A 14,725-nucleotide genomic window follows, 5' to 3' on the forward strand; every position below is an offset into this window, starting at 1 on the left:
CAGATTTAAAAGTCACTATCACTGAACAAAAAAAACCTTCAGAAACAGACTTCAAAGAGAAACAGCAGAACGAAAATTCATTTGCAAATTTAACACCATTAATCTGGGCTTGAATAGGGATTGGGCGTGGCTGGCTCATTACAGAAGCAGCTTTTCCTCTCCTGGAATTGACACCTCCTTATCTATTATTGGGAGTGGACTACATCCACCCTGATTGAATTGGCCCTGTCAACACTGGTTCTCCACTTGCGAAGTAACTCCCTGCTCTCCATGTGTCAGTATATAATGCCTGCATCTGTAGCTTTCACTCTATGCATCCGAAGAAGTGAGGTTTTTACCCACGAAAACTTATGCCCAAATAAATCTGTTAGTCTTTAAGGTGCCACCAGACTCCTTGTTGTTTTTGTAGATACAGACTAACATGGCTACCCCCGATACTTCTGGCTTAAGAGTTTGTGGGTCTATGAGCTCCTACAGATCTGGTTCAAGAGGTTCTGTCAGGGTTGGCTGGGCGCTCCTGCTGCCCCGCACTTTCCAGTCGCTTTACAAGGACTAGCTTGATTTGGCTTCTCCCTCTCTGCCTTGCTGCAGCTCCAGCGAAAACTGAGAACTCGCAGCCTTCCCGAGGGATAAACAGGAGGCGGGGGGTGCGGGTACGGGACAAGCGCTGTCTTATACTGATGGAAGTTAATGCAGCCTCAGGTCATCTCGGCCCCCCTCCTCCCCGCCGCCCAGAGGAGCGGGGTTAAGGAGGGCCGGGAGGAGGAGCTGGGGCTCTCTGGCCAGGAGGTGGGAAAGGGAAAAGGAGCTGGGCTGCAGACAGAGCCCTCATTGCAAAGCCGGCCCGTCCCTCCAGCCTGCGGAGCGGGGCCCGGCGAGTCCCAAGCGCTTTTCCGCCCTGGCCAAACTTTGCCTGGGCTGCGCCCACGGGCCCTCCCTCGTGCTCGGCGCCTGCAGAAGCGGGGCGCACCCAGGGGCAGCTCCCCTCGATCCCCCGCTTCCGGCTGCGCCTTTCTCCGATCCTGCCGGGACCCCTAGCGCCGCAGGGGGCGGGCCCCGCTGCCCGGGGCAGGTGGGCAGCCAGAGCCGCTGTGGCGAGGGGCAGCGAGAGAAGAGGCTGTCGGGAGGCGGCTCCGCCAGGTCCGGGGAGCGCGTGTGCGAGGTCCCGACCCCAGAGCCCGGCGGGACCATGTTGTGCTGCGGCTCCGCCGCGCTCCTCCTGGCCCTGGCCGGGCTCTTCCTGAGCAGGGTGCCCGGGGCCCAGGGCGCCGCCTGCGAGCCGGTCCGCATCCCCCTGTGCAAGTCCCTGCCCTGGAACATGACCAAGATGCCCAACCACCTGCACCACAGCACCCAGGCCAACGCCATCCTGGCCATCGAGCAGTTCGAGGGGCTGCTGGGCACCCACTGCAGCCCCGACCTGCTCTTCTTCCTCTGCGCCATGTACGCGCCCATCTGCACCATCGACTTCCAGCACGAGCCCATCAAGCCCTGCAAGTCGGTGTGCGAGCGGGCCCGGGCCGGCTGCGAGCCCGTCCTCATCAAGTACCGCCACGCCTGGCCCGAGAGCCTGGCCTGCGAGGAGCTGCCAGTCTACGACCGCGGCGTCTGCATCTCCCCAGAGGCCATCGTGACCGCCGAGGGAGCCGGTAAGTGCCGCACCCCTCCTCTGCTCCCCTCCCTGCCCTTCCCCCCGGGAACCCAGCCCGCACCACTCCTCTGCTCCCCTCCCTGCCGTCACTCCCCGGGAGCCCAGCCCGCACCCCTCCTCTGCTCCCCTCCCTGCCGTCACCCCCGGGAACCCAGCCCGCACCCCTCCTCTGCTCCCCTCCCTGCCCTTCCCCCCGGGAGCCCAGCCGTCACCCCTCCTCTGCTCCCCTCCCTGCCGTCACCCCCGGGAGCCCAGCCCGCACCCCTCCTCTGCTCCCCTCCCTGCCGTCACCCCCCGGGAGCCCAGCCCGCACCCCTCCTCTGCTCCCCTCCCTGCCGTCACCCCCCGGGAGCCCAGCCGTCACCCCTCCTCTGCTCCCCTCCCTGCCGTCACCCCCCGGGAGCCCAGCCGTCACCCCTCCTCTGCTCCCCTCCCTGCCGTCACCCCCCGGGAGCCCAGCCGTCACCCCTCCTCTGCTCCCCTCCCTGCCGTCACCCCCCGGGAGCCCAGCCCGCACCCCTCCTCTGCTCCCCTCCCTGCCGTCACCCCCCGGGAGCCCAGCCCGCACCCCTCCCCTGTTCCCCTCCCTGCCCTTCCCCGGGAACCCAGCCCGCACCCCTCCTCTGCTCCCCTCCCTGCCGTCACCCCCGGGAGCCCAGCCGTCACCCCTCCTCTGCTCCCCTCCCTGCCGTCACCCCCGGGAGCCCAGCCGTCACCCCTCCTCTGCTCCCCTCCCTGCCGTCACCCCCCGGGAACCCAGCCGTCACCCCTCCTCTGCTCCCCTCCCTGCCGTCACCCCCCGGGAACCCAGCCGTCACCCCTCCTCTGCTCCCCTCCCTGCCGTCACCCCCCGGGAGCCCAGCCGTCACCCCTCCTCTGCTCCCCTCCCTGCCGTCACCCCCCGGGAACCCAGCCGTCACCCCTCCTCTGCTCCCCTCCCTGCCGTCACCCCCGGGAGCCCAGCCCGCACCCTTCTCTGCCCTTGTCTCCAGGAGCCCAGCCTGCACCCCCTCTGCTCCTGCTCTCCCATTGCCTCTGGGAGCCCTGCCTGCACCCCTCCCTGCTCCCCCCTCTGCTCGCACCCCTGGGAGCCCAGCCTGCACCTCTCTCTGCTCCCCTCTCTGCTCGCACCCCCGGGAGCCCAGCCCACACCCTTCTCTGCATTCCCCCCTGTACCCACATCCCTGTGAATCTAGCCCACAACCCACTCTGCTCCCCTCTTTACTCTCTCCCCCGTGTGCCCAGCACACTGTGAATCCAGTCCCCGGTTCTCATCCTTTCTGATCCCAGTCAACTCCAGCCTACCCCGCTTGTGATCCCCCTCTGATTCCAACTCCCAGCCCTCATGCATCGCTGACCCTTAAGGAGATCATCTCTGATCTCAGTCAACCCTAGGTTCATGGGCCCCCAGCCAGCTCCATCTGCCATCCCTCCTCTTCTCCCCTCTGACCTTTTTCCTACACCTGAATCTCCTCTCCTTCCTACACCTCTCCTCCCTTTCTCCTCTTCCCTTTGTAGCATCTCGCTTTCTCTTCCAGAACCTATCTCTATCCCTCCTTCCCCTATCTAGCGCCCACTCTCCCCCCCCTTGCTTTCCCATCTCACTCCATGGACACTGGTGACATCTGAGAGTGAGTAGGTGATGCTTGCATGTAAAGGTGCAGAGACAATGGACAAAAGTGCCCTGCAGTAATGTTATTCCAAACAGGGTGGACACTGCATCCACGTGTGGTTGAACATAACCCTCCCCTGCCACCTGTTCCTCCAATTCTAAACTTGTCACTCTGATCCTGTCTCCCATTTCCAAACCAAGCTCTTGCTCTCACTCCTATGTCTCCTACCATAGGCTAAACTTAGCTCTCATCTAACCCTCACGCCCATCCAACGCTACACCCTTCTGACAGTATCTTTATGCTCTTTTGTGTGAATAAGTTTCTGTTACCTCTAACTTATTACTCTCGTTTAGCATTTGTGTGGAGCTGATTGAGATTTTTGAGTGAAATTTGTTGTTGTTGAAAATGGCCTTTTTCCAAAACTGAAAAATTCCATAAGAAATTCTTACTTTTTTGAAAATTTTAACTTGAGTTTTTTTTTTATCGACATTTTTTCAATCAAAATTTTTATCAATGCCATTGCCGGGTAATCAACATTTCTAGTTTACTGAAAAATGGGTCTTTGGTAAATGAATACTTTCAACAACCGATTCAGAAACATTCTCTATTCCAAAAAGTAGCTTAATTTTTTTGTAAAAACTGTTGAAAAAATGAAAATAGGTCTCTTTCAAATCCTGTGAAATGGAAACAATTTCCCTTTTTTTTTTTTTTTTTTAGCTCAGCTTTAGTATTTTGTAAATATAACTACTATAGTAGGGCAGTAGCCACGCTATAAATGTACCCAATACTGTGTATACAATTCCCCATGCCCTCCACTCCCCTTTACCATGTCACTCAGACCCACTAAAACCATGTTTCCTTCTGGAATTGGCTGCACTCACTTTATTTTGCATAGACAAGAGCAGCTGCACATTTGTGCTTGTTGAACCTCATGCTGCAAGCTAGCTTGTGCTGATGGGAGCAAAGATGGCGATGCCCCTATTTCCATGACGGTGGCAACATGAGAGAGATTGTGGTGGCCACAGGAGGAGTGAGGCTCGAGTTAGGAGAAGCAGTTGCCCCTACCTGTTCCCATGCCAGCAGTAGCACAAGGACATGTGCAATGGCAGCTGGAGGAAGAGCAGCAGAAAGTAATTGTTGCATATTTATTTTAAGATAAACTTATAACAAATATTACTAGTTTTATGGCATACATAGATACTGGGCCAAAACCTCAGCTGTATTAGGGTTGCAGGCAGTGTGGCTGAAGGATGAGTGTGGTGAAGATGGCTACATGGTAACATGTACGTCTCCTGGTCCTGGGGTTAGATGAGGGTCAGTTTGGCCCCCAGCTCAAATTAGAGTAGCCTCAGAGCTGCTCTAAGTTGTGTCTGGCTGCAGTGGCCTCCCAGGAGATCATTAGAGGCTTCTAGAGCACAGCACACTCTCTGGCCCCATTCCCTTTCATTGGCCATGCTTGGAGCTGTAAAGGCAGTGTTGGTGATTGTTTCAGTGCCATGTAGGTGTTCCTCTTACTGTAGGAGAATCCCCACGTAGCCAGTTAAGCTGGCTTTCCAACTGCTTTGTGCTGCCAGAACACTGCAAAGCTCTCATTGGCTGGGCGCTGGCTTTTTTAATACAAAAAGGTATAACTTCACCCATCCCAGAGCAGCTACCTCTAGGATGGAACATAGAACCTGTTTAACATTGCACAGCAACACAATGTACTAGGACAAGCAATGGAGAAATAAACCCATTTATTTCCAATTGAAAGAGCTGAGATAAGCTCCATTAGGCAATATATAATTTGGGGATTTGGCTAGGACTGGAATTTGGTCAAGGCTCTGGCGCTAGAACCCTGCATATTTACAAAATGATCAATATCTCCGTGTTTATCTCATCAGAGAAATACACGTATCTCTGGTCACGCTTGGAAATACCATAGGTGATGGTGTAAGTTAACTATTGGTAAGTGGTTTGACTTACATGCCAAAGTTGGCAGAAGAGGATGGTGTAGTGAGAAAAGGAAGTTATAAGCTAGAGCAGGCTTGCACCTGTGCTTTATCTTACGCCTACTTACACTCTTCTGTTAGTTGCTCATTCTGTGGCAGCCCCATCTTTCAGCCCCTTTGATGTGTAAGTTACACCAGCTTGCACCAATTTGTTGATTCACTTATACCAACGTTGATGTCACCTCTGATTCTGACCCATAGCAAAGTGCTTTGGATGGAAGGTGCTGTATGTAACTCATTACTGTTATCATTCTTTTGACCCTTACCTTTCATTCCACTCCATATAAACCAAACCCCATAATTCCTCCTCCAACGCTTTCTCCATTTCCAGTCACATCTTATACCCTATTCCATTGCACTCTTCTCTTCATTTGCCTGTTTAACCTTTCTCATTCATCATTTCTTTCCCCTACCTGTATATTTGTTTGTTTCCATACCAATCTAGCTCCACTTCTACCTTTCAAATTACCATTTCCACCCCTTCTAACTCTCAGATCCCCCTCTACAACCCTTAACCAATACCTCAAGCTAACTCTGTTCCTTATACTTCCATAACTAACCCTTCCCCTCATTCGTTTCTAACCTGTCCTTCCTCTGTAATTGTACCCCACATCTAACTCCGCGTGTCTGGCTATAGATTTGTTGTTGCTGCTGCTTTGGGCTGCAGACCTGCTGGGAGGATTTCAGTGAGGCTGGTTTTGAATTCCAAAATTAGGAATAGGTTTGTGAATGTCTCATTTTGAAGCACATTTACAGACTCTTTCCTTAGCAGCATTGAGATACTTTCAAAACTGCCTTAAAAATGGATCCAAACTGAGTGAGGCTTGGCAAGTCAACAGATATTTGAAAGCAGTAGCATTCAAAACTGAAGGGAGGAAGTTTCTCTAAAATTGCCCCTGAGTTACCTATTGCTGAGGACCGCAGCAGCACAATAACCTCTTTGAATGATTCCAGTGTGAAATCCATGAACACTTCACTGACTGGAAACCTGATGACATTCTGATTTCTGGGATTTAAAAATTAAACCAGCATACTATCCATTGGACTGAAGATATTCTTCTGGGGAGGGGGAATAAATCCTCCCCTTTAAAAAATATAATGAAATATTCCTAATCTAGGAAAAGGTCAGAAGAAAACTGGTATCATCCTATTAGAGGATTGTACCCCAGTAGAAAACATCACTAATACAAATAACAGACTAGTTAATGATTTGTATACAAGGCATTTCTCCTAATTTTTTTCCTCTTAAGAATGCACTTTCTGCACCTAATATTGTTGTGAAATGCACAGTCAATGGAAATGGAAATTCACATTTATTACTGAAAAGGTTTTCATCATTCAAAATATTACCCACAAAGTAATAGGACTTTGCACTTCTATCATACCTTTTGTCCAGGGATCACAGATTTCTTTCTAAACTTTGACTGACTAAGATAAGTATTATTCAGTCCATTCTGTTGTAAAAGGGCAAATTAAGGATGGGGTTGTTAAATGACGTAACCAAGCTCATAGTCGGTGGCAGATTCAGGAATAGAGCCCCGGAGCCCTGAGTCCAATTCCTTTACTCTGCTCACCAGACCATACCTCCTCCCTTGTGAATAATTTACAGTATACAGACTCACAGTGTGAAATAACTATATTCTATCCCATTGTAGAAAATCTCAGTTTGCAGAGTTTCTCCCAGTTAATCAACAACATAGCAAATAGTATTTTTAATTAAAATAAAATTTTGGTTTTTTTACTCATTTTTGTGCATGTGGATTGGCAGTCAGATCAAGTTGTTAGACTCCTAGGGTGAGATCTTCCTCCTGGCTCTGGCTGGGTAAAAGGACTGGACTGGTTTTCTGTTTATCTTCAGAAAAGATTTCTTTTTGTTTGCTTTCAGGAGACTGATGTTCACGCATCAGGTTTATAATTATAATAGGAGAAAGGGAGGAAAAAGTGCATAATACAAAACAGTTTACATATAGGGAAACTGTGCACACTAATTAGCACTCAACATTCTCACCAGAAGAAAGTTAACTCTGGGCTCCATTCTCCCGGACCTGCACTTTTGCATAGTTTGAACTACAGTTGATGAAGTGCAGCATCTTGATACAGATTCTGAACAATGCACATTCTTCCTCACAGAGTTTATGTTGCACATGTCGTCAGTTGTCAAGTATGTAAATCAGTGAGTGTCTGTGTCCCAAAAGGTCAGGGAAGTGGCCCTAATTAACAAGTTAGATAAATCAGGTCTAATTGACTACTACATTAATGGGCATAGCAGCTTTGGCTTGTGCCAGTATCATTTACATAGTATATCACCGGGGACCTCTCTAAGCTTGTCACCCTAATAGGGCCCAAATATTTCCATGTGTGAACTGTCATTTGATCATTTCTCCACTCTGTGAAGAACAGAGAGGCTTTTCTTTAACATTGGTCTGGCAGGTCTGTCTTTCCCACCTATTTTTTCATTCCAGTAAACACATTTCTAGTGGCCATTTTAAGGAGAACTGTACAGTCGTTAAAATTAAAGACTGAAAGAGCCCTATTAAATCATCTTGTCTAGCTCCCTGCTCGGTACAGGGTTTTCCCATAAGGCAAAGTCCAACTCCTTTTGTCCATTTGAGTTCCCATGAGCCTGTGTTACCAGAGCTTGAAATATAACCAGACACCCAACTACTAAATCTACTGGACGGCGACGGGTACAAAAGATAATGAGGCTGGCTTGGGTGAGGGCTGGGGCGACACCCTAGCCTAGGGTTACCATATTTCAGCAAGCAAAAAAGAGGACGGGAGGAGCCCCGCCCCAGCCTCTCCCACTTCCCGCCCCCCCAGAACCCCCAACCCTCCCCCCATTCCTTGTCCCCTGACTGCCCCCTCCTGGGACCCCTGCCCCTAACTGCGCCCCAGGACTCCACCCCCTATCTAAGCCTCCCTGCCTCTTGTCCCCTGACTGCCCCAACCCTTATCCACACCCCCACCCCCAGACAGACCCCTGGGACTCCCACGCCCCATCCAACCACTCCCCCCCCCGACCGCCCCCCCAGAACTCCCAACCCATCTAAACCCCTCTGCTCCCTGTCCCCTGACTGCTCCGATCCCTCTCCCCACTCCTGCCCCCTGACAGTTCCCCCCCAGAACTCCCAGCCCCCCACCCCCCCGCTCCTTGTCCCCTGACTGCCCCCTCCTGGGACCCCTGCTCCTAACTGCCCTCCAGAACCCCACCCCCTACCTAAGACTCCCTGTGCATTGTCCCCTAACTGCCCCCTCCTAAGACCCCCCCCAACTGCCCCCCAGGACCCTACCCCCTACCTGTACCCTGACTGCCCAAAACTTTCTCCACTCCCTCCCAAAAAGCCCCCCCCCCTGAAATCCCGACCCCCCCCCCCCGTTTCTTGACTGCCTCCTCCAGAACTTCCCTGCCCCTTCTCCTGCCCCCTGGCCCCCTTACCCTGCTGCTCAGAACAGGGTGTTGGGCTCTGTGTGAGCCGGACACGTGGCTGCGCTCCCCAGCACAACAAAACCCGGTCCCTGGCCCTGCACAGTGCTGCCGGAGCCGGGCTGCAGGGGAGAGCTGCCGGCTCAGAATGCAGGGCGGAGCTCCTCTACAGCTGCTCTGGAGTCCAGCCCGGGACTTACCTGCAGCCCTCCCAGCCGCTCGCTCTGCTCTGCCAGGGAGGGGGGAAATCCCGGACATTTTGAGTGCTTTACAAATTCCCCCCGGACGCTATTTTTAGCACAAAAAGGAGGACATGTCCGGGTAAATCCGGATGAATGGTAACCCTACCCTAGCCAAAAGCCCATCCTTAGTTGCTGCGATGGGAGAGGCTGTTGTGATTCCTATCATGACCCTGCTTAGGGCTTCTGTCTTTCATATCCAGGCTATGATGTCAGACTGACTTAACGGCCAATTTCGTGGGAGGAGGAAGGAGCTGTTTGTGTCTTTTCTCTACTGTTACTCCAGAGCCCCCTACTTGTGGAAGGGATGATATGGCCACTACTGTACCATTCACTCAGACTCACAGTTACTCTGTGCCACTCCCATCCTCTGCCATTAACAGCTATTGCTTCCTTTTCTGAAGAGAGAGAAGGGAGTCATGGGTTTGACAGACCAGTCAGAGCAGAGCACCCCTGTACAAATGGAAGTAGGAGGCAGTCACCCATCTGGGACATCCCACCCTTAAATGGGGATATCAGGTTAAGCACCACCTCCTCTGATATTACTCCCTGAAAACCTCATATGAGTTGGGCAGTAATGGTGTCCCTAGCCTCTGTTTGCCAGAAGCTGGGATTAGGCGACAGCGGATGAATCACTTGATGATTTCCTGTTCTGTTCATTCCATCTAAAGCACCTGGTATTGGCCACTTTTGGAAGACAGGATACTGGTCTAGATGGACCTTTGGTCTGACCCAGTATGGCCATTCTTATGAGTCAGTGGAGAGGGTGGAGTCCAGTCTCCATACAGAAGGAGCTAGATGGGCAGCCACAGAGCAGAGGGTCTCTATGTAAGCTCTGAGCAGATGAGCAAAGATTTGGCCCTTAGATTTGTGCTATTCCTTTATACTGTTGTAAAAGAGAAAATCACCAGGTCTGTATTTAGAAGACACTGTCACTTTAAATACACCAATGTTTATAGCTGACTCTGAAGGCCAGTGTGAAATTGTATATCTTTGATTAGTCTTCAGGATCAACCAAATCAAGACAATCCTGGAAGGAGAAGAAAATGATATTTGCAACGTGTTTACATTCCAGTTGTCGGAGCAGAGAGTGCTAAGGTCCAAATTTACATCTCTGGCCTTTGATTTTTGTCGCCAGCTTTTGCGCATGTAAGCGATTTTACGCACAGATGTGGGGGTACACCATTTTGTATGTGCTAAATTGCTATTGTGTGCACAAGTGGCTCTACCATTCATGCCAGTCTTGTTATCCCATTTGCTTCCTCCACCCATTGTTGTCTCTGTGTTGTTCCATGTTGACTTCCTGCTAGTTGAATGCTCTTCTCACCTCAGTTTACCAAGCAGTCACCCTCTGTTCATTTAGGTCCCTCTTAAAACTCACTTATTCTGCAAAGCCTGCAAGAAGTGAGTTTACAAACATTTAAAAACAAACAAACAAATGACCAGGTCCTCCCCACCACTGGATTACTCAGTGTGACCTGCCACCTGTGTGTCATGCTTTTAGATTCCAAGGGCTTGAAGGCAGGAATTGCCTTTATTTTTGTATACAGTGCAGCATCAAATATGTTGTCAGTGCTAAAGACCTGACTGAAGAAAATACCGAAAGATGTGCTTATGTCTATCCCTATTTATGACAGTGCTGAAGTCCCGAATAGGGATGCTTTTCTGAACAAATCGTAACAATAAAATGAGAGCAGATAGAAAGGGGCACTTGCAAAATAAGAGTTGGTTTAGGCTAGCTGAACATTTATCTCTGGAAATGTCCAATTTATAAAATTGGAGATGTTTGTGTGAAATGGCAGGAACGTAGTTGTTTAAAAAAAAGAAAAATTTTGTGTCATGGTGCACCTTCAGGATATGGAAGTGTAACTTCATAGATCTGGATATTTTCTTTGCCGAGTCTTGAATTATGCTTCAGTCAAAACAGTTGCCTTGATTGGAGTAGGCTGATTGCGATGCTGTTTTGAATATTTCAGAGAAATAATATATTTAATTCTTGGCTTTACTTGCATCCATCATGAAGGGGCCAGGTCCTTAAATTATTTTGGAGCATGCTTGTAGCATTTATAACATATTCTCCAGTGATACGCTACTTCGTTTCCATATGGAAGCTGAAACCATTCCCCTAAATGGTGGCCCATGTATTGCCTATCACATCAGTGGACTCTTGAGCAGTGTTAAGGTACGTGTGAATTTCTGCATTTGGAGAGAAGAGTAGACCAGAGAGTAAATCAAAGGAAGGGCTTCCCCAGGCTAATTAAACTTTGTCCATTTAGCCCAGAAGAGGAGCATTGTAGAATGGACATCCAGTATTACAAGGAAATAAAAACATGTCTTGAAGGTGTGTGGTGCCCTTGGTGAGATTGGGTGGGGGGAGGAGGGAACACAACTACAGAATGTAAATCAAGTAAAACAAATGCTAGGATCACTTTACTAAGGGGCACCTGATCGGAAGTCTGAGACTCTTTGCTGTATCGCGCCCCCTCCTCCCCGTTTTTTTTTATTTTTAAGGGATTCTGTGGTCAGAGTGAAACATATTTTGTGGCTCATTGGCTAGGTGGAGAAACACTAGCTTCAGTTAAGTCTTCCTTCTCTCCTCCCTATGTCCCTCTAGGTGTGTAAACACACACAAAGATATGTATCTAGCAGCAGTGCTGCTGCCGTACCCCCTGGCTTGAAGTAGTAACAACAAACACCAAATCCATGGTTCCATCAGCAGCACCCCCACTACAAAAATTGTTCCATCACCCCAGTACTAGCAGCACTTAAAACATAATTAAAAGCAGTAACTGTTCATGCTCATTATAACTCTTGGCAAATGTTATTAGCTCTGTTATTTCCAATCCAATTGTTTCCAGACTTCAGCTCAGAACATACTTTGCACAGCTCCATGGACTTCAGTGAAATTGTACAAGTGTATAAGTTAGGGCAGTATTTTGCATGTAACAAATCACACATTTCTCAGGGAAGACTGTGTACATGTCAGATTTGTCATTTTTAAATTGTCATTTTTTAGTCCTCTGCATAAAAAATGCAAGTAAACCATTTTCTTAGTTTCAGAAAAAATATTCACTTATAAGCTGAAAATGTACATTTCCAGCCTTACAAGAGACATTTTGAAAAAGTTATGAGCTAAAGAAGAGAGAATTCTAAACCTTACTAACAGTGTTGCTGCTGGTGACCGTAGACTGCCTCTCTCTAATGCAGGGGTAGGCAACCTATGGCACGCACGCGAGCTGATTTTCAGTGGCCCTCACACTGCCCGGGTCCTGGCCACCGGTCCGGGGGGCTCTGCATTTTAATTTAATTTTAAATGAAGCGTCTTAAACATTTTAAAAACCTTATTTACTTTATATACAACAATAGTTTAGTTATATATTATAGACTTCTAGAAAGAGACCTTCTAAAAACATTAAAATGTATTATTGGCATGCAAAACTTTAAATTAGAGTGAATAAATGAAGACTCGGCACACCGCTTCTGAAAGGTTGCCTACCCCTGCTCTAATGTATCTCTAGCATGAACTGTAGGAAAAAATGACTTTTGTGGTGTATGTATTGATAATCTATGTGCAAAGTCAAGATTTGTGGAATTAAGTGCCACCTAAGGCTGTGATCATTTTAAGTGAATAAAGCTAGAAATTTTTAATTTTCATATGAAATGCAAAATTCTGCTGGTGGATACTGCTGGTGGATCTTAACACACAGAGCTGCTGTTCACTCAATGGAAGATCTAAGCAGAATACCGGAGTCAGGATTCACTATGTGAATCTAAGGACAGATCTCCTGTTAGCTTGAAAGTTGTTCTGTCATTTTTAGTTCAGAAATGACATAGTGGTCTATCCTAAAATACTTGTACAATGCAAATATTTTGCAGTTGAAGATACATTAAAGAACAACAAATATCTGAAGTAGATAATTACTACTAAATTAATTCACATTGAGGGATTTCTTAGTCAGCAGTGCTGAGGAATGTTCCCATCTCATCAAAGGAACTGAAGAAAGTCCCCAGACAACAACCCCTCAGTTTGACTTTGCTGTTTCCAGCAGAGTTCCTGAAATGGCTTCTGTAAGGCTGCTCAATGTCATTTTAATTGCAATAATAATCAGGATCACAGTATGCTTGGATTTCCTCTAGCCATCACAGGTTGTTTATTCACAACAAAGTTTTCTACCAAATCACCTCTGTCTGTCTCCCTTTTTCAAACCTTTCCTCCCACTTTTTGGCCCTTGAATTTTTGTCTTTTGTTATACTCTTTTTCAGTTATTTTTATAGTTTTCTCTGAAAATGGATTTGGTAGAACGGGCTGTAGGAAAGATCAGGGATCCTTATAACAAGGCCGTTGTTTTTAAAAGCATAGCTTTGTCGGTTTCTGGCAGCGATAAGGGTCTGCATTTATTCAGAGAAGATTTGTGATTTGTCTGTGCTTTGCATGTCTCGAACATAAATGAGATTAGACTTTTCCTTTGGAATTCATATACTCTTCATTTACTATCAAATGTTATATCAAGACATGGTTCTATTTATTGATATATTGTCTTATGGAGGCATCTACTGGCTTGTGTTCTAAAATGGGGCATAATTCTTGTTTTTCTCTAAAAGTTGTTAGCAGATTGATGTGAAATTTCACACAGGGTTAATTTTTAGGCCTTTTGAATTTTTGATGCAGTTTTTGTTTGGTGTTTCTTAACAAATTTGTTAATAGAAAGCCTTTGAATTTGGGCTTGTGCTAAATTTTTCCCTTGGCAGGCCTGCTGTTTATCAGAAATTTCTGTACACAATTGTCTGGACAAAACTTGGTAAAGAGGTAGATACTGAGGGCCACAGAGAGAGTGTTTTTATTTGTTTATTTTGGTTCTTTTTAACAAATGTTTTAAGCCATTATTTGCATTATGAATAAAAGTTTGTGCACAGTGCACATAAACTTAATGGATGGAGGCTAGGTGCAAACTAAATAGATTGGGTCAGGAAACACAGAAACCTGATTATTGGGGCTCGGTGTACTAAAGCTTGATTGACAGGGAATGCTGGGTGCACAGAAGCTTGACTGACGGGGCATGGGGAAGCGCTGGGCATCTCCAAGTGTGACTGGTTGACAGAGATGGGAGAGCTGCATGCAAACCTATTGGATGAGGACCAGGAGCACATAAAGCCGCCTTTATGAGAAGCTAGACTGTTGTGTCAGAATGTATTCTACAACAGAGGAGGGATCAAATGTTCTCCCACTGTACTTTAAGCCCCACATATCATCCCCCCCCACACACTTATCCAATGTCCACCCCTAAATAAGCATTAAATAAATTGAGATGAATACACAAAAATCTTCCTTGTGAAGCAGTTAGGGTTGCTACACACACAACGTGCCTCTCACAAACTCATCAAAACAAGGAAATGAAAAGTTAAGCCACCTAATAATATAGTTTGTATCCTCTTCTCCTCCTCCCATAGACACACATCTTACTATTACCACAACTACACACACCATAGACCATACATTACAAGCTTAACTCTGCCCATTAGGGTTCCCAGACTTTTGCATCACCCCCTATAATTGCCCTTCTACACATAACCCTTTCCCAAATTAACCTCTGCCAGCACAACAAACTACTGCACCAAACATCCATAACTATTAGCGCTGGGGGAGGAGGAAAATAAACCGGTAAATGAGAGCATGCCAAAGGCTGAAAATGGAGCTAAGTTAAGATGGCAGGGTATGACAGGTGTTGTCATGCTAAGGTGTACTGTGTGTGGAGGTGTTAGGTGGCTTAATTTGTCATTTCCGTGTGGTTTTGGGTTTGTTACGGTTG

General features: G+C 47.9%; 1 protein-coding gene across 2 annotated transcripts in view; it reads left to right on the forward strand.

Moving 5' to 3' along the window:
* The first annotated feature begins 726 nt into the window (after positions 1–726).
* Positions 727–14,725, forward strand: part of FRZB (frizzled related protein) — a 34,486-nt gene continuing 20,487 nt past the window's right edge. Inside the window, exon 1 of one of the 2 annotated variants that reach the window (XM_054044560.1) lies at positions 727–1,649. In XM_054044560.1, the coding sequence (XP_053900535.1) occupies positions 1,190–1,649 (460 nt within the window). In that variant the 5' untranslated portion in view covers positions 727–1,189. The remainder of the gene's footprint in view (positions 1,650–14,725) is intronic. The other variant, XM_054044559.1, reaches the window with a different exon arrangement.

This window comes from Malaclemys terrapin, chromosome 11, assembly GCF_027887155.1.
Source record: "Malaclemys terrapin pileata isolate rMalTer1 chromosome 11, rMalTer1.hap1, whole genome shotgun sequence".
NCBI classification, from domain to species: Eukaryota; Metazoa; Chordata; order Testudines; family Emydidae; genus Malaclemys; species Malaclemys terrapin.